This window comes from Gymnodraco acuticeps, unplaced genomic scaffold (assembly GCF_902827175.1).
Source record: "Gymnodraco acuticeps unplaced genomic scaffold, fGymAcu1.1, whole genome shotgun sequence".
Taxonomy (NCBI): Eukaryota; Metazoa; Chordata; class Actinopteri; order Perciformes; family Bathydraconidae; genus Gymnodraco; species Gymnodraco acuticeps.
This window is the reverse complement of record NW_022989985.1, coordinates 5,037,402-5,058,721: the sequence shown is the minus strand read 5'-3', so window position 1 is coordinate 5,058,721 and position 21,320 is coordinate 5,037,402. Positions and strand designations below refer to the sequence as shown.

Sequence of the window (21,320 nt, the reverse complement as noted above, 5' to 3'; positions counted from 1 at the left end):
ACAACCTGTCCTTCACTGCAAACATAGCTGCTACAACCCGTTGCTGCAGATACACGCTTTACAACATCAGGAAGATACGTCCCCAGCTGACACAGAAAGCGACTCAGGTTCTGGTCTAGGCTCTCGTCATCTCACGCCTAGACTACTGCAACTCCCTCCTGGCTGGTCTACCTGCATGTGCCATCCGACCTCTGCAGCTCATCCAGAATGCAGCGGCTCGTCTGGTCTTCAACCTTCCTAAATGTTCCCACACCACTCCGCTCCTCCGCTCCCTTCACTGGCTTCCGGTAACTGCTAGAATCCACTTCAAGACACTGGTACTTGCTTACCATGCTGCGAATGGATCTGGCCCTTCGTACATCCAGGACATGGTTAAACCGTACACCCCAGCGCGTGCACTACGCTCTGCATCAGCCAAATGACTCGCTGCGCCCTCGCTGCGAGGGGGACCCAAGTTCCCATCGGCAAAAACACGTGGGTTTGCTATCCTGGCTCCAAGATGGTGGAATGAGCTCCCCATTGACATCAGGACAGCAGATAGCTTGCACATCTTCCGGCGCAGACTGAAAACTCATCTCTTTCGACTCCACTTCGAGTGATAGAACTATTACCAAAGCACTTATATACTAATAAAGGGCTGGCTTATCTAAAGCCGGTTGAGTAGCACTTGAAATGTTTGGCTCTATGAAACCTGATGTACTTATATGATTCTGTTTTCTTCAAGGTTGTGTCTTCCTGGTCGAATGTACTTATTGTAAGTCGCTTTGGATAAAAGCGTCAGCTAAATGCAATGTAATGTAATAATGTAATTATTTAGGTAGGGTTAATGTTGCTCTCAAAGTGCACCAGATTGATGCTTTCAACTTCAATATTTAAAAAAAAATCTTCGCGGGGGAGCATGTCCCCGGACCCCCCGAGAGGAGGCGACGACCCCCCTAAAGGATGTTCGGTCCACCCCCCACTTATAAAAAATAGCACTGTACCCCTGCACCCCCCCCCCAACCCAACAACTCCTGGATCTCCTACAATCCTAAATCCGCCACTGGTATACAAGTTTTTGTGGTATCAAAATTCCCTTTAATTAGGTGAGCTCCTCTAAGTCAGCCAACAATTGCTGTGGGTTAATGAATACAAGAGAGAGTGAATCATGTCCTGTCCCTTAACTCCGACTGGACAAAGAAGGTTATTGCAGATTTATTGTTCTGGGTAATCATCACAAATAGAAAATCACTTAACGTTCCAATTATGCAGTGTCCCGAACATCCCTTAGATTAATCAAAAATAGGAAATGCCAGACAAGGAGAAGGGGGCCAGTGCAACCTTGAATCCCCAACTATCATACAGTACATATACATTCACCAACAAGTCACACACAGTCAACGCACAAACCACACAGTCCTTCGAAATGGGAGATGACAGAAATAGCAAAAACAAAAGGCAAGGGATATAAAAGAGGATGTTATACAAATAATGTGTGTGTGTGTGTGTGTGTGTGTGTGTGTGTGTGTGTGTGTGTGTGTGTGTGTGTGTGTGTGTGTGTGTGTGTGTGTGTGTGTGTGTGCGTGACATTTGCATCTCTGGCTCTCGAGCAGCTCTGGTCTTGGATGGTCCTCATCTGTATGTGCATATTGAGTGAGCCCAGGTGCTGCATATGGCGCAGAGGTCACACCAGAAAGGGCAAGTGCTAAAATGAAGCTAACACAAATGCACATGTGCACGTGCATTCTATCTCACACGCTTACCCACACATAGCACATATAAACACATGCATGCATGCACATATGCATGCCCGGCCGCATACACACGCACCAGCGAGAGATGACCGTCTTAGTTATTCATTGACATGCACCCAGGGAGAAAAAGTGGGGTCTTGTTTTAAAAAATAAATATATAGCCAGCGAAGGAAAACATGCAAACAATGGGTCTCTATGACTTCTAAAGCTAGCTGTTGGTCAGGGGTACTTGTGAAGGTCAGTGGGTTGGTGCAGGGAGAAATCAGAGAGGAGCAATATCCAAGAGACCTCCGCTCACCGTTGGGTGAATTTACATGATGAGATGGGAGCTCAGGAATAGATCCCTATACAGTTTGCAGTGTCTTTGTTTGCCTTCAGTCTGTGTATTTGCACGTGTGGTCATTTCACCTGCTGCATCCAGTCCTGTGTGCCTTTGCTGGTCTCCTGCAGCCAGATATTGTGAGCCGAGTCAGTCAGAGCCACAGCACACACCTTTTCCTTCACCTCGGTTTCCCTCTGATTCATCTGCCACAAAAAGCACATTCAAAATGTGTTAGTCATCTTTGCAGAATGTTTATGACAGTCACTGTTCAAGAGGACATGTTTTGTTTCAGACAACATTTGAACAACAAAGAAATTGTATACTGTAAGAGGTATGATAACCTCTATAATAGTAATATGACGCACCTATTGTGTCAGTAGATACTCACCTAATAACATTCCCTGTCGAACATACACTGTCAGCCTACTCCCTGGACTAAGATAGCACTGGCCCAGTGGACAGGGAGTACAGATATAACCTGGTGTATAGCATAATGTTATGAAGTGAAATATGAAAGAGCTGCTCCGCCATAGAGTGTCCTTGTCACGTTCTGTGCAAATGTCCTTCCCCGTGCACGTTCAGATACCTCTGTCCCCATTCTTAATACCCTTTCCCTTCACATGTCACAGAGAATGTGGCTTCTGCAGGCCCGTCTTCCTATTCCCCTCTGAATGTCAACGCCAAGGAAAATGTCACGCAAAGGACTTGTTACCGCACTACAATAGACTTCCCCCACCGCTGGTCTCACCCCAAGGAGCACTGTACGCATGCCTTGGGAACGAGCAGTTTCACTCGGCTTTGCTTTAAGATAAAACAGGTAGAAAAGAGGACAGGACTTGCAACAATAGGTTAACAATCGTTTACATTTATTGCAGCTGGGAAATATACTAGTGGACTGGGTACGGGCATAATCTGCGGACTGAGTTTGATGATTCCCTGGTCATCTACACATGGCACAAAGGCCATACATATCACTTTCAATGCCATTCAAAGGAAGGACAAATGTGTGTTTGTTCTGGACGACTGGACTGCTGTTGGGCTTAACATTGTGCTTATGGTTCAGTGCCTGAAAATAAAACAAGCAAGTCAGTGGGAGATAAATATAATGTTAAAGCTAAGAAAGTGATAGGAATATCAGGGCTAAATGGGTGCCTTCATGTAAGAATAGGATACATATTGGCCTCAAAGCCCAAGTGTAATAAAACAAAATAGGGTTGTGGCTAGTGTACAAAACTAAGGTTTTTGGAAGGCATAGAGGGTTTAAGCTGTTGCTATTATAAATCGAAGTTTGATACTCACAATGGGCCATGGCTGGAGACATTACCAGTCAAACACACATTCACAGACAATGGCCATCTACAGCCAGCTAGATTGGATGTACGTTGGCTGTACATCACAATGACGGTGGGCATTTGAATATATCCTCCCTTGCCCAGACAAATTAAAGTGGGAGTGTATAGAGATAAATTGAATCTATTAGGGTACTAAGGACTCATACATCATACAGCTGATAAGGCTTCCACGAGACTGCTTTACTGGGCTGGAGGATAGAGCAGACAGAGACAAGCATAAAAAAGTGGAAAACTGTAGAGATAGACAACAAAAGAAGACAGACGCTGCACATGTATTCACAGACACATGTGCTTGCTAACACAAAATCATACACGCGCACACGCACGCACGCAAACACACACACACACACACACACTCTGTACTCACTCCTCATCCACGCTTGGTTGAAAAGCTTTCCTCTGGCAGAACTGGGCCCGTGGGGCTAGCAAAGTCAACCTTTTAAAACTGGAGGTGTCAGTCAAGGTCCTGTTTTCTGGCGCTAGCCAAACGAGCTAGTCCCTGAGTATAGGGGCTACTTGCAGAGGCCAGGAAACAGGAGACAGTGGACTGACTGCCCATGGAAAAAGCTAAGCACATGAATTCAAACCAGTCAAAAACATTGCCAAAGTCTCAGCAGAAAAACTGAACATTTCAACTTTCCAAGAGGATAAATAGGTCTCTACTTGCTACTATGTTATGCCCTTTAAAACATCTGAGTCTGATTTATTTTTACTTTTGAAGGAAAATCAACTTTTTATGTGTACGGTTCACTGAATATCACTGGGATATTAAGAGTCTAACTGAGCGATAATAAATCTGTTCACTTATGCCAAGGAGAACTGTGTGTGTGTGTATAAGAGTGTGTTGTCCAAATTCACAGTGGGTCACTTTTTGCTCACCACTAGCATCTTGTAGAATTTAATACCTCCTAGGAAGTCTAAGCATTTAAACCTCTGCAAACCTGTAAAACATATAAAGTGTCTAAAGAATGTAGGAGCCGGTGTTTGCGTGCGTGTGTGTCATGTTCATGAATGTATCTGGTTGCACAAAATAGTAAGAATGGATGTAAGCAGATATGAGAGCAATGCTCACCAGAGGCGGAAGTTGGTGAATGACGGACAGCGGTTATACAAACATTAAAGTGTGTACAAAGAAAGACGCACAGCTAGTAAGAACGGAGAGAAGCTGGGTTGTATGGAGTTGGATATGTCTGGACAGTGCAATAATATTATCTTAATTTAACATCAAGCATACAAGTGACTGGAGAAATGGTGGATTTTTTTCAAAATGGGATAACAAGACCTTTAAAAACCCTAAAACTGCTGCACTCAAAATGAATGGATCCAGCATTTGTGGATGTATTTTAAAGCTAAACTAAAACTAGTTTTTCTTTGCACTTCTAAACCACCTTTATCTTTGATTTGCCATTTAAAGATACTCTCACAGTGTTGTATATTTGCTGAAATGAGGGGGGAATATAAATCAGCAACTCTCACCAAACAGAGTGTGTTTTCATGATGATGCCTCCAACTGAAGATTAAAGACCAAAGAACTCCTCCTCCCCGCACCGGATATATCAATCACTTGTTCTGACAGCTCTTGTTGCCGCAATGCTTACACACATATGTTAGCCTGTGGTAACAGTTGGGGTAATAAGGTTGACAAATAATGACTTTAGGAGAGAGTGCTCTATGCAGTGTGGCCTAAGACCACAATGATTTTGACACCACTGGTTCCCATGTTTTACAAGCCACAATGACAACTGTGGTAAGCTGCATGTTGAAAGCAAAATCTAAGCATGTCTGTGTCCTCTGCAGGGTGGGTGATTCTCATGGCTGACTAACAAACCAGTTGGCCCTATGCTCCCAAGTGGTCAGCAATGTAAAGCAGTCTCATCATATGACTCATCCTGTTATTATTTTTACACCATGTTATCCTGTGAATTAGTGTTAGCTATCTTTATCTAACATTTTAACGTGCTAATCCACTATGTAACCGCAGACCGTAGCTTTAACAAGGAAACAGGCCAGCTGTTGTGATCAGTCTTGTATTGGACAGGGAGATGTGAAGAGAAACATGTGGACATACTTGTTGAGCTAAAACCAGCACACAGATGTTGAGACATTTGCCGCCTCTCCGCTGGCCTTCCCTTTAACGCTAAAGCAGCTGGATGAGCAGAGTAAAGTTCAGGTGGGGGTTGGACAAGGGAGGCTTGCGTATAAAATATTTCAAGAAAAAGATTTGTAAGAAGGCAGAAGGGACATTTGAATGGATTTGAACACTATTGTTCAATGAAGGGAGAATAGAGAAAAGCAGGTGAGCGATAGACAGGCAAGATGAGCACAACAAAGGATATTTATGAATGCTCCCCAAGAGGAAAATACTCTTTTCCCTTGACCCTCTTCAAGGGGAGATCAGACAACAGGGTCGGCTACACAACAGCATAACTGACACGAGTGGGCTTTCACTGTACTTAAGACATAAGCAGAAGCTTAAGTGGAAACGATGCGTCCCATCAGGGTCCAAACCAGAGTCCTAAGGTAGAAGATAGGTTTCCTTACTTAATAGAGCACCTTGATGAAATGTTGAATCACTTGTCTGATGTACTTCATTATGTTTTGCATCATTGCTGACTCATTCTGATTCAGTTAAACTATCAATGCCTTTTTCGCTTCATGATTTAGTGTGCTACAAAAGGTCTAAAATACATTTCTCATCCTATTTTTGACACGCTTTTTCAAAACACTATCTCAAACTGTGATTTAAATGTAGTTTGATCGCAATACACATCACGTTCACATTCCTCTGAACCATGATAACAAAGCTGAGTCACAACTGATGACGCAGCCTTGAGTTCACCCCCACCCAATTGACATTCAAACTCTGGATGAACTATGAAATTCCCTCTCACTTTCCCCCCCCGCCCTCATCTCTGATTCTTCCTCATACACTATTTTCTCTTCTGACTTCTCTGCATAGGGTCTGGTTGCTATAGAGACCTTCAAACATCACAGCTTTCTGACCCCCTCGTTGGCACATTTCTACTTAATCCAGCTTTTCACAGGCTCTATGGCATAGTCATCCCCCACGCATTTGGACCCACTCAAACACATGCAGAGACTTTTCTCTAACCCCTGACCTCTCACATGGCCCTCAGCAAAGTACAGTGTTTAGCGCTTTAAGCTGATTCCTGCCACAAAGCCAGCTAATTGCTAGACTTTTTGTTGTGTATAATCGTATTTATCATGTATGTGATATGTGATTGGTGAGTGTCTGTGTACGTAAGTGTGGGGTGTGCGCATGAAGGAGGGAAGGGGGACATATTAATCATGTTTATTTATCTGGACGAGGAGTTGGAATCAGCGACGAGACATCATTTAACAGCATGCTAAGCTAATCTCTGGTCGAGATAAATACATAATTTCTCTCCTCTCCCTGTGACGCTCCCTTGGTTGCGACTGCTCCGCTGATGCTACATCTAAACACCGGCAATAATAAAAACAATTATTTAGGCCTTTGATAATTATGTGTCAACGGCAGTGAAAGCCACTAGATAATTGGGAGAAAACTGAATGGTAATCCACAATGGAGATCCCCGTGGGGAGAGAGGCAGACTTATCCCTAGAAAGAATACAGAGCGAGAGAAACAGACATAAAAGATGAGAGCTCTTTAAGGGGCCTTGCTTACAGTCAGATAGTCAATGTGAAAAGCCACAATTATACATAGAGAGAAAGTGCAAATAGAGAACAGCAAACAAGAAAAGGAAAAACAAGGGCTAGAGAGAGAATGACAAAAAATGAGTGAGATTGAAACAGAGGAAAACATTTTCAGCGTTACTGGGAGTGAGCGAAGACTGAGCAGAGGCCAAGGGGAAGGAGGAGAAGCGCCCCGCGACGATGCCAGTCAGAGACGAGGCTTATAATGTGGCTGCGCCATGCACTGCCAACGGCCACAGATAATCTAGGACTACCCACTGAGCACTGAAGCACTGCTTAAATATTTGATTGATTAACTGTCCTGTAGCTGCCAGAGAGTAAGAGGACAGCATCGTAGAAGCCAGGGCGAACACAGAAAAAACAAACAAACATGTATGCGGGTGCACACCGGAAGGTTGGAGAACACATGGCGCGGACACACTAACACATACACCCCCATAAATCCCTACACGCCAACATTGGAACAGGAGCACAAACACACACAGACATGTACACATTGGGGGCATGTGTAGAGTCAGCAGTGGCAAGGGTTGGAAAAAACAAACATAGAGGCTGGCTGATGCTCTGGCAGTGATTTTCTTCCATCATAAATCAATGAGGACAATAGACTTATGGATAAACAGTGGTTGAGTTGATGATCCTAGTGTGCTGTCTCTCTGATTCTACATTGTCTGTGTATGGCTGTATATTGCTGGCAATTGATCTCAGGTCAGAGAGGGGGGAAAGGAGTGGGAGTGCATCGTGTTCAGCCACTCTACCTACACTGCCTGTGACACACGGACACACACACAAAACACACTCATCCTTGTTCGTCCCTGGCTGTGAAAACACAGGCAGCTGCCCCCCCACGCTCCGACACCCTCCACAGGAAGAGACAACACCAGCGCTTCCTGTGGCTTTGAAGCAGCGGTCCCAGGTCCCCTGTCGGTCCCCAGCTTCCTTTGTCTTAACCGCAGGAAGGAAGCCCTCTCTAGCACGAGGCCACAGGGCCTTAGGGAGCAAGAGGGAGTGTGTTTGTGTGTGTGCATCTATCAGTGTTGTGGGAGTGTAGCGAGGTTCTGCTCACTGAGGTCACATGCATTTACAGGGTTTTTCCCCCTCTGACTCTCCAGCTCATGAACTCTGGTCACTGTGAGGGTGTAGAGCGAGAGGGAAAGAGCAGGAGAAAACTGCAATAACTTCCTCCTCTCTTTCCTCTTTCCTGTCACGACTGTTTGCCACATGCACGATGGAGGGAAGATGAGACAGTGAGAAAGAAAGGGAGGATGATGGGTGGAGAGACAGGGTGAGATTTGAAAGGGTGAGGAGGGGGCATTGCCGAATTGTGTGAGTGACAGCACAGGACGCAGGCTTGTGGGAGGTGGTGTATGTCTCTGTACGTGTTGCAGAGAATTCTGTGTGTATATCCGCACACACACACACACAGACGCACACACACACACACACACACACACACACACACACACACACACACACACACACACACACACACACACACACACACACACACACACACACATATATATATATACAGCAGACAGATACAGACCAACAAGTGGGGGCGGTGAGGAAAAGGAAGGCCAATAAATATTTACTGACACAGCAGAAGTGGAGAATGGTTGTCCACTAGTGGAAACAAAAGGCAGAGGATGAGGAGCGGCGTGCCAGGAAACCTGCCGGCTGCGGGTGCTGCGCCCCGCTTGTGCCCGCATGGAAAACAAGAGGAAGACGGGAAGGGAGAATGGAGGAGAAAGAGAGGGCAGGGAGGGAGGGATGGAGGGACAAACAGGGTTGTGGGTAAGGGACTGCTCAAAAACAATACCTGCCTTGTGCAAAGCTACACAATGGATTTAGTTAACTCACGACAACATTGAGTGAGTGTTTTTCTGAGAGAGGGTTTTGGTTAGGGCATGCGACAATGTGCAATCATGAATCAACATTTGTATTTAAAAACATTTATTTATTTATTCAAAGTTCTCTATGTAGCTAAACAAATCTCTCTCCACAATTATACACAGGATCAGAACACATCCATTTTTCCTTCCCGCTGGTGACGTATCATAATAAAATAGTAATAAAGTCCCTATTCCTATTGGTTTGCACATGACAGAACTCTGTCAAGACATTTCATTCAAATCCAAAGACCAAATAGTGAAAGCAGATGCTCATATGTAAAACAACATTTTATATTTTACAGTTATCACAACAGAATTCAATTAATTTCTAATTAGCATCTGCAGAATGTGTTAATGATATTAACTCCCAACAGTTTGATCAATTTACATTTCTGTTACACTGAAAAGACTGGTAGCTGTTGCTCAAGTTGCTCAAGCCGTATTAATACCCCTATAATGTTCACATTGAAATGATATTGACACAATTAAGAAAGTGGATACTGGAAGTTTTGTAACATTAGCAGTTAGGGATGTTAATCTAATGTTTGGCGATAGCAATTACAGAAATTCTCCAAATGTTAATTTCTAATTAGGCAGCATTCCTTAACGAAGTGAAATTACGGCATGGCGACTAATTAAACTCTTGTGTTAATTAGAATACATCTTAGTTAAGAAAACCAGCACAAGGTACGCTGGGCAATGTCTTCATCATTCCCAAATCAACTGGCCATATTAACAGCTTTGGTCTACAGAGTGTAGAGAGAAAGTTACTTTTGCGCATTGGATACAGGCTAGGCCTCATCCTCTCCTTTTGCCTTTTCTCTCCCTCTCTCACTCTGAAAGTGCTCCTATCTTGTCTTTCTCCCTGTCTCCCAACCCTCCGGCAATGCTGTAAAATAGAAACCTAACCTCAATATTTTCCCTCACGGTGCTGGGACTTGCTGGCCCATTAAATTCCCCTTCCCATGTGTCAGCTTGCACATTTCCACCATGAAATGTTCGTATAATTAAACTTTCTTAATGATTTATAAGCTATAATAATAGCCGTAAGTATTTCAGAGCAGGTTAAAGGGACAGCCTTTAAGTGCACGCCGGGGGATGACCCTGTTTTAACATAGTTTCGGATGGGTGACTCTCGGCTGGAGACGAGGATGGATAGGGCAAGGGAGAACGGGACTGACGGAGGGAGGGAGTGAGCCTAACTAGGGTGGGTGGAGGAGGAGGCTGAGACCTTTGTGTCGTAACTCAGGGTGATACTGACAGCGGGGAGAACCAAGTGGTTCCTGAACCCTAGCAGGGAGGAGACAGCTTACTCCTGACAGGCGAAGAGAGACACACACATGCAGAGCAGGCTGATGCCACAAACCCTGAGCTAGGAGAGGAAGAGGGCGATGCAGAAAGAAAATACACAGGTAGAAAGAGAGTTGGAACAATTTAAAACATCAAATAAAACTGTAGTGCAATAAAGTAAAACGTGAAAATAAATTGTTATCAAAAAACACAAGACGAAAGAGAACATATTGAACTAAATACAAGTTAAAAAAATATTATGATCTATAGCCAGTAAAGCAATAATAAAAGCTCAGTTTATTCTTGTGTTTCATCCCCACGAATAATAAAAACACCAGTTTGCACACACACACACACACACACACACACACACACACACACACACACACACACACACACACACACACACACACACACACACACACACACACACACACACACACACACACACACACACACACACACACACACACACACACACACACACACACACCACACACACACACACACACACACACACACACACACATACACACAGATGTTTGCTCTCTGCTGCCTCTCTAAAGGCGAAGCTGATATGATTGCCACTTAGGAAATCAGTGTGTTTTCACACCACTCTCAGCTCTGCCAAAGCTAATGTGTTAAATATCCATCGGGTACTGCTGTCCATTTCTGAGACGCACACACAAAGACACACACAGCCTTAGGGGCTGATACACAGTGATTCCTTGTACTAACTGAGCGCACAGTTGGTATCCAAGCCAACATTTCTAAATTGGGGTGCAGTGAGAACATTTCAACAAGCTATGATGTGGAATTTTCACTCGGTTCTTCTAAATTTGTGAGGAGATGAAGTAGAGCTAAATTTGAACTATTGTGTGACTTTTTTCACTTTTCTTGTTATTATCAAGACATGCCCATTAGTTGTTGTTTTTTTAAGTACATCACTGTTGCTGACAAATTAACTTTCGTGCTGCACAAATCAACACATGAAGTCAAGCTACTGTAAGTGTGTTGAAAAGGTGGAGCCTGCTAATAGCAGAATCTACCAAAGATCTCAGTGGACGTTTTTTCACCTTAGCTGTGAATGAGGGAGGAGAAGAGAAGGAAAATTAAACGAAAACAACAAATCTGGAGGCGCCTGCTGCTCGGCACAGTACTGGCAAATCAGGTGTGTGCGAGTGTGTGTGTGTTTTTGTTGTGTGGGTGTGTCCCTTTAGGGCTGAAGGAGTTGGATTCTCAGGGGAGGTGTTTTGTTTAAACTTCCAGGGCCACTCCACCCATCTCTGGTTAAGAAGCCGCTTATGGACATAGAAAAAAAAAATTGGGGGAAAAAAGAAAGGGGAGGAGGGGTAAAAGACAGTGCTAATGAAAGTGAAAAAGAGCGTTCCTCTGTTCAGCTATCAACTCTACTCCTTCATATTTGCTCGTCTCCTGTGCTGTGGGGCAAGAGAGAAGAAAGAGTCCCAGGAACCAGGGAAAAAAAGAAAACAGGCCCTGCGATGCCCCTGTATTGAAAGAAAGGAGAGTCTGAGGGAGGGGAAACTATAGAAGGACAACTGAAATTAATGGAAATATAACAATCTGAAATTAACTTCTCATTGCCACTAGCCATGATTTAAAACAGCTTTTTAACGAGAGAAAGGATGAGTCAGAAAAAAATTAGAGGGAGAAGCGGCTGAGGCCATATTACATATCGGACAGGCTGGAGGAAGCTACAGTACAAGTTAATTTTTCCCATATTGTAAAAACTTTTCCGTTCTCAAGGCACACTTACTTAAATTATTAAATCGTCTAAATTATTCAGGACATACAACAACATTATTAGAAAAATATTTATGTAGGATATAAGAAAAAAAATCTAAATAATTAGCCATTTTAAAAGACGGAAATAAAACAGTTCCAGTTCAGATTGCTTTTATACACCACAACAAAAAGTTAAAAACTAATTTTCCTTAATAGCTTTGGATAAAAAAGATCTTATTTCATATCTTTAAACTATTTTAAGAAACTTTGGGTTTTTATTCCAAGATAAAAAAAATCTAAAAGTTATAAAATAATGTTTGGATTAATTAAGCACGGCACACTGATATTAAAATAGGTAAATAGAATTACAAATTGTAATGCTAGTTAACTAATAATAATAATAATAATTGTAATAATAAGAAATAATCATTATTATTATGATTAGTATTATCTTTGTTAAGCCGTTTTTAAAGTAGACACTATATTTTATAAAATAATAATAAAACATGACGGCACCCTAAAGTAATAATGTACTTTTGTTATTCTTTGCAACATTTCATTCTGTAGTTTATTAAAAATAATGTGTACAACAACCACATCAATATACTTTTGAGTAAATAATGAAATTAGCAAAGCGAATCCCTTAATGAATTCAATGTAAAAAGTCTACAATAAGAATTACACAGCTGAAGTGCTTTTCAAGTGATATTATTGATTAAAAACAAAGCCTGAGAGGAGGTTGAGGACATCTCACACACAAATACACAAGCACATACAGGACACACACACAACATTCAGTATAAAGTATATTATTATTAATCTGGTAAAAAAAAAGCAATTAAATCAAAGTGGTATAGAGCCTGAAGCTATGAGGACTGTCAATTCTGCTGGAAATGCCACAGAAGATTACAGTTGGGTTTGTGGATTCCATGAACCCTTTTTTTGATTAGGGAGTACATTATTTCTCATTACTGAAGATGCTATTTCGGAAAAAGACCTTGTCAGTCAATCATGCAAAAAGTCCTCGAAAAGCGTGAATAAACCATTAAAGAGAGCGGCGGATGGGGGGGTGTTGGGGGGGGTAAAGCACACTGACCCTTTTCCCAACCCAAACTCCTACTTGTAGTCAAATTACCTTTTTAACTAACACCTCTGTCAGGTCTTTGTCAGCGTATGGTAATTAGGGCCTTCAGTGGAGAACATTTGAAAAGAAAACAGTATATTTATTAGTTTATCTCAGAGAAAGGCATTTACCCAGAGCTGAAGGTAAGTTTGAATGTGGTGATTATCTTGTCATTTTCAGGCTGTTTGTCTATGAGTGTGCATGAGTGCGCTGGTGGGTGTTTCGTGTGTATGAGTGTGTGCATGTCAGTGTGAGTTAACGCTGGCGGGGTGTGACTCCAGGTAATGTGCTGATGTGCGTGTGTATGTGTGTAGATGGACGAACACATGTGCATTCATACATATATATATAGTATATATTTGTGTGCGTGCGTGTGTGTACTTTAGCTGCTTTCAGCACACTGATAGGCGAGCACAGCACATTTCTCCCATCCTCTTTGTTCTGTGTTGGATTTGACACCTCTAAACAATAGCAGCGCTTCACTTCGCCCAGCCCCAACCCACCACCAACCACACACTGCATGGACAGGAGCTGCCAATTAGCGCTATCAAACACCCCTCATCAGCTGTCTGCTTACCACAAAATAAAATCCCAAAACAAATCAATATTTCAAAGTTTCCTTCAGAAATAATCAGGTTCATTAGCAAACTTAAGGATACATGAGGGAAGTGAGATTGACCACTAATTGTATTGTATAGATTTTGTTTATAGAAAAGATGCACATAAAATAGCTCTGACGTGACAACGTGAAGGTGGAGCCAGTAGAGTAAAGACAAAAGGTCTGCATCCTCTCTGTCTCCTCCTTTCCATTCAGGTGTCTGGATCAAATGTCCCCTGTCTCTATCCCTATGCTTTTATACGACACAGAAACTCTTAGCCACTCAAGAAATGCCACAAGCTCTCTCTTAGTTTATCTTCCTTTGTCTATGCCACGCTGGGTGAACTGTGTTTTGCAGGCAACGGGCAGCCAGACAACGCAGTGTGACCCAGGGGAAGGAGGGCCAGCGTGGGGAGAGAGGAAGGGAGAGGAGGCCTGTCATGGAGAAAGGGTCTCAGAGGGCTGGAGGTGAGCAGAGGTGTCCGGGAGATGACTGTCGCTCCTCTCGGTGGTCCGAGCCCTTTTCATTAACCTACACCCCTGGGTTCACCGTACAGAAACAGGGAGTGGAAGTGGGGACAGGAGGGTAAGGACCACCAGAGACATGCTGCCTGCCTGTCTGTCTGCATGCAGATCTGTGTCATCCATTACAGACAACGGACTGCTTTTTAACAAAATACAAACAAACAGGAGCACATGCACAGGAAGACCAACACACTCAGAACACATGCACGCAAAAATACACACTTCAATGCCTGCTAAGGGAAAGAAAGGGGTAACAAAGGACAGGCAGTGCCCCCTAGTGTTTTCATCAAAGAGAAATCAGACCAAATCAACTACCCAGGCATAGCCACAAAAACAGATACAGGAGGGGGTCCAGAAAAAAGAGAGAGAGAGAGGGAGGGGTGGGGGTTAAGAAGCTGGGTTCATTGGAGAAGTGGCATCACATGTGGAAGGCACAGGGTGCGGGTGGGTGAGCAAGGTGGTAGAGGGGAGACACTGGGGCAAAGAAGGAGAGGGGTGAAGGGAGCATGGGAGGAAGAAGGGATGGAAGTTAAGGAGCGGGTATGGGGGGTGGGGGTGTATTGTACATGCGAGCTGGCTGGTGGTGGAGTGAGGGTGGGGGGGGGGCTAAAAGATGTCTTGACACGACCAAGATGTTTCTAATGTTCGAGGCCGAGAGAGCGAGAAAGTGAGAGGCGGAGAGGGAGAGAGGCAGGCAGGCCATGCATGAAAGCCGATGTCAGTGGAGTCCAGATGAATCGTCGAGTGTGAAGCCATCTAATAGGAAGGGAGAATATATATGACACACACACACACACACACACACACACACACACACACACACACACACACACACACACACACACACACACACACACACCACACACACACACACACACACACACACACACACACACACACACACACACACACACACACACACACACCACACACACACACACACACAGAGTTACTGAGCCACCCAATGCGGCCTGCTAAAAGATCTTAACATGGACCACAAACTAATGAGTGACATGACTGGGACAACAAACTAGCCGTTAGAGCAAAATGCACACTCATGCTTAAAGATAGAAATGTGTACACAAACATGAACGCATCAAAAAAAAGTATTTGTTCATATGTGTTTTCTTTGTTTCTTTTACTCGGACAGCTTCGTATTCCCACCATGAAACAAGGCCTTCCCTTTAGTGAGTTCCACATTCAGCTCCAAGCCAGCTAACACATCAAAGGCTGCTCCACAACAGGAGTCTCTTGCTCGCTCTCCTTCTCCCTTCCTCTCTCTCCCTTCCTTCTGCTCTTTCATAACCCCCATCGTATTTCACAGCACATAAAGCCTTAAAATGGCACATAAAACAGAATCATCTCTTTTCACTGTCAGCTTTCCAGGCTTAAAAAATTAAATAGGTTTTACTGCAGGTACATAACTAAAACACACCCATGGAAAGAAATTGCCATAAAGGACTCAAATTCAGCTTTCCATAAGTATCGGAGGCTATATCGTTGGGTATAGATCAGCTGAATGGCCAATATGGGGTATTTCAAGCTTAAAGTGCAGGAAATGGGAAGTGACTGTGGAATTGCCTGTTTTTCCTCAGCTATGTTTTTCCACTTTAACACTGGAGATATGTGCAGGAAATAAACGGCTCAGTCAGCAGGTGATGCATTGACACTGAGAAATTCTTTATAACACACACTAAAAGAATGCTGTGACCGTGGTGATAAGTGTTTGGAATCCCACCACTGCATTCAATTAACTTTAAAAAGCATTGAAAACCAGAGAGCAGAGAGTGAAGGAGGCGGGCGTGGATGGAGATCCAGAGTTTTAGGAAAAATGGGAAAGGGAGACAGAAGCAGAGGATTTAAACTTCAACCCTGAAGTCACTGAGTTCACTGACATTTGCACCAGGATCCGCCTCGCTGTTCCTCACAGCTATTCAGGAGCGACACTTTCCTTTCAATTCCTAAGACTTATTCTTCCTACATCCACTGAAGAATGAGACCATTCACAGTGTAGAAAAACACAGAGAAGCAAACTGAACTGAAAGTGTTGAATTGAATTGTTGCATTGATGATTGCAGCCCTGTATGTCCTTAAGATTCATTTTGTATATTGTATGTATTCTTATAGAAGAATTAACAAGCGGAGGGAAGGATACAAAATGACATGTGACGAGCGATTCATTTGAGCTGTCAACATGTCATCTTCCCCACATTCAAACCTCACGTCAGCCGCTCCTATTCCCTCTCTGGTGAAGGTGACCTAGGTCGTAACCGGCTGACACACCCAGACACAACAGGTGAAATAATGGAAATACCACAGTGGGAACATCGAATACGATAGATCAGGAATAACGGGCAAGTTAGAGCAAGATGATATTAGGAAAAAAGGACCAAATGTGACAGCTTCTTAATAAAAGAGACCAAATGAGGATACTTGTTCAAGGATTGTAAGCCTCTTGCATCTGCAGCATTTTTATAAATAATTTCACATTTAAATTATAATGTATTAAAAATTCCGATTAAGATTACTGTTCAGCAGATTTACAAAATCTAAATAAACAGCACCTCAGTGACGAACATTGAACGGAGACTGTGAGAAGGAGAACAAAATGGAGAAAATTGGTGGTCTTGAACAGAGACGTTATTTAAAAAAAAAAGAAGCTTTTAAGAAAAGAATTTAAGAAAGAATGTGAATTAGACACAGAAGGGAAGTCAGTCTCAAGTCAAGGAACGGAGTAAGACATCATAAAATGAAGAAAGCCGATGGGAAGTTCAGGTTAAGAGAGGGAAGGGCAAAAAGTGTGTTGTTTATCGGAAGCTAAGAGGAAGAACAAAGAACAGGTGTAAGACCCCGTACGACTGCACGAGAAAAAAAGCCAGAAAACTGAGAAAAGGTAAGTTTACACATAAGTGGCAAGAGAGAAGGACGATGACCAAAGAGACTCAGAGGGGTGCGGGATCGACCAAATAATCAGGGAGGGGTGATCAGATTTTAGAACATAAGGGCAAGTGGCAAAGGAAGAATGAGTGAAGTGGAGTTTCGTTCCGAATTAAGAAAGAAGGGTAAAGACATCAGCGAACGACAATGGGTTTTAAAGAGTGAATGAAAGAGTGAGAGCGCTGTGAAGTAGAGGAGAGGGAAAGGAGCGAGACCTTGCCTCTGAGGCAACGAGCCGAGAGGAACGAGAGAGGCAGACAAAGCCGCACGCTGCTCTCACACGGCAGACAAAGAGAGGAGGTGCATCATGGGAGTCTGAGCCTAGCGCCGCCACAGACGCCATGCTGGATAAATACGCAATGGCCCATATTCACAAATAAAACGCAAACACATAAGCCTCCATGTAATGATCGCTGATTTGGTAAATAGAAAGACAGTTCTGAGTTAAATTGGTGAAAGTCTGAAAAGGGTCAGTTTCCTTTCATTACTGCCTCTGTATATTTAAGAATATGCAAACAAATTATTCAATCTCTATTGTGCACATCTTATATAAGCATACTGTACCAGATGCATATAGATTATGGTTAAAATATTATATTATTATTATATATTATTATATTATTACCATTGATCTTTGAATAAAATATGGTGGAGAGCAAGGAAAGCCTGAGCAAATCAAGACAGCATCCTCGCTGACCAAGCGGGTAGCTGGAGGGAGGGAAGATTGTCCGAGCAGCTAAAAGGCAGACAGTGTTGGTGAAAGAGTGGAAACAGGCAAGAGGAGGGGGAAAAAAACAAAGTGAAAGACAGCATTGTGAGAGGAGAGTTTTCTCTAAAGCATTCTGATTCAAGCAGGGTTGAAGCAGAGGGTGAGAATAAACAGGAAGGAAGGAGGGCTATTCAATATTGCCGCAATTCAGGTATGAGTGGAAATGCTAATGTTTGTCCGTACTGAGTGTCCTGTGTGTTTCATTGTAAATCTGATTAGGTGCATATATGCATATATGCACTCTTCAGAAACCTAGCTCAGGGAAACACAGGCTGAAGCCGTTAAGACACAGGAGTGGCAGGGTGAAACTGGGTTTTACTTTTTCAGCTTATGTGTCAAAATTCGAAGGGAAGATATGCGAAATTGTTAAGATATTATCTCTAAAGTTTTCCATCTATCCCCTCTGAATGCTACTTCTCTGGTGCTCTCATTTTCGTTTCCCCTTCTTCCTCTCGGTCTCCTACTCCGGCAGGTCTGAAATGCCGGAGCTGCTGCAGCTGAACTCTGGGTAGCACTGTCTCCGGGAAAAAACAAAGTGATCAATGTGAGAAGGCACGGGGCGCTCATGGACAGGCCAATCAATGGTGGAAAGAACCTTGCCCAGGGCCTTATGCAAATGGAAGCACGTCCCTTAACCTCGGGAGTGAACATGCGCACTAGATCAATGGGACGAGGGTAGAACCTTACAGCAAGATCAGCCTCAGCCAGTAAATATGTAATGATGAATCCCTTAAGATTTCACTGAACTCAGATGAACTTCAGCTTGGCTTCTTATATCACAAAAGTAGCAAGAAAGACCCCTGTGTTGAGTCAGCGGGGTGGGTGGGGCAGGACAAGAGAGATTAAAAAGAGCCTTTGCAGAATGATGCACTGAGGACAGATGGATTTTTCACTTCCTTTTCACTCAGGAAAAAAAAAACAGGAAGATAAAAAGGTGAGAGGAGACTTATGAATAGTCAACTCAACAATACTTGTTTGAGGTGTAATGATTTTCAATTATGTCACTATGGCAACATGTGTGTGTATTGAGGAATGAAAGAGAAGATCGGGTAACCGTGACGACCTGGTGAAAGCGAGCTCGACCGTTTAAATCCATGGATGGTCAGACTAGAGAAGAAATACCATTCAAAACGAACAGCTGACATTAACAAATGCCCTCATAAACCGCAGTCTGAAACTGGTATCAATCAAAAGCTATCACAGACCAATTAGAAATAGTTCATGACTTAATTATGTACAAGATAACTGGGTGATCGGGAGACTGATTACTACTTTTCTCTCTGTAATCAGAAAATAATAGACAACTTACTGAACTGGTAATGAAAAAATAGTCAGCTGTGTCTCAAACCATTGTGGAGCAAAGACAAAAGGAGAAGGGTTTACTGTTAAAGCAATCAAAGAAATGTAAAGAGACAAAGAGGGATTCTTCTAACTGATGGTGGAAACCATGATGTAATGCAAGTGATCCTGAAGCGTATTGACCTTTCCTACGTCAGAGCCACAACTCCAGGTCTGTTTCTCAGCTGCCGAGTAAACTTTAGGAGAGTTTTATCACATAGCTATATAATATTGTGTAAATAAAAACTTGTTTGTTGGCATGGCAATAGGCGCGTTCACACCGCACTACTTTTCCCACAAAGGTTCATCAGGGCTTATTTGATGAGAACTCTTTAGTTCTCATGAACTGAGTACAGATCGCGTTCACACCGGAATAAGTCCCTGGGGGAGGATTAGGCAAATGAAGCCGTTGACGTCACTTCTTCTTCTTCTGCTTCTGGTTTACTGGCAGGCCGCAAACAACTTCACGGCATATACTGCCACCCGAAGTCCCCGGCCGGAAGTCACTGGAGTTGGGGACTGGCTTCCCGAGTAAATTGCTAGAACGCCGACACTTCCTCATCTCCACCGCTCCCATGTTTTCTTTTGTGTTGCCATAAGTTAGTCTCTCTGCGTTTGTGCGCTGGGCTAATGCTAATAATGCAAGGATCATAAAATGGCGGCTTCACAAAACTTTTTGGGAGTTTTATGGGCCGTGGTTTGCAATCCGCCCAGCCAATCAGAAATAGGAACCTTTTTCTCCCATGAAAGTCCCTGCTCTCTAGCAGGGACGGAAAAGGGGGTAAAAGGTTCTCAGGAACTAATTTTAGTTCCGGCTCTTTTTGGTGTGAACGCAACATTTCGGAACTATATCGGAACTAAAGTGGGAAAAGTACTGCGGTGTGAACGCGCCTTACAGTATGTCTCGAAAGGCCTTTCTAAAGCTTGATTACAAAAGTTAGGGAAACAAGAAAAAAACACATGAACTGTAACATATAGGTGTTTTTTTTGCTATACTCTGCAGTACTCCTTACACAAGTTTAGCAAAACAGTGGTTAAAACACTGAACACAAGGTGAATCATTTCCCTCAGAATATTCCTGACATGAATGTAGACAGTGACGTTAGCCGGTTGTGGATGTAGTGGTATGTACAGGATGCTGTAGAGAAATATAGGGACTTATTTACATTCTGTTTAGCACCTTACATCTATTTACATAGTTTTTGTAGAAAACGGTTGCCTGATATTTTGGTAACCTGTAAACCCTTCTAAAATCTGTTTTGTTCATTGATAAAATGATTTCTGACTAGCTAGTAAGTTGTTGTTTCGCATGAGAAAATCAGAGGACAGGAAGGTGCTAGCAGCAAATAGGACACATAATAAAGGAGGATAACACACAGAACAAATCAAAGGGATGTAAGGCATGTATTGAGCATGTCATACTCCTGCCAACTATAACAATTTGATGCTGCCTTTAACTGCTTCATTTCGGTTCACTGCGACATTATGAAACAGCAAGCTTGAGAAAGGAAAGCAGTTATATATAATGGTAAGAGGAATTTATGTTTTTGGTTTAATAATAAACCAAGAACATCAACAGACAGTCTTTATGTTCCAAGAGCTATATTGTCTGGCAACTGTTCACCAATACAATAATACAGAATAATAATAATAATAATAATGAAGGAAATCAAAAAATGCAGCAAATAACAAAATTGGAATCTCACACAAAAACAATTTCCCTTAATATTGAAGGAATAGCACAAGAAAGACAAGAGGTGAGTAAAGTATTTCCAACCCCCCCCCCCCCCCCCTCCCCCTCTCCTTACCAACACCACAAATGTAATCTAGAAACCAAAGATGCTCCTGAAACATAGAGAGAAACACCAACAAAGGTGAGAATAATGGCGACGTATTGAAGGGAATACTTCACAAAGCCTATTGTGCGAGTATCCTTTTCAGACAGCAAACCCGCTGTAATTTGGTCTGCATCATCTGCCTCTAGTCACAATGCAG

General features: G+C 43.0%; 1 protein-coding gene across 6 annotated transcripts in view; it reads right to left on the bottom strand.

The window, feature by feature from the left end:
* fam172a (family with sequence similarity 172 member A) overlaps nucleotides 1-21,320 on the bottom strand; it is a 150,659-nt gene that overhangs the window by 52,692 nt on the left and 76,647 nt on the right. For all 6 annotated transcript variants that reach the window (XM_034212534.1, XM_034212537.1, XM_034212539.1 and 3 more), the window contains exon 9: nucleotides 2,142-2,258. In XM_034212534.1, the coding sequence (XP_034068425.1) occupies nucleotides 2,142-2,258 (117 nt within the window). The remainder of the gene's footprint in view (nucleotides 1-2,141; nucleotides 2,259-21,320) is intronic.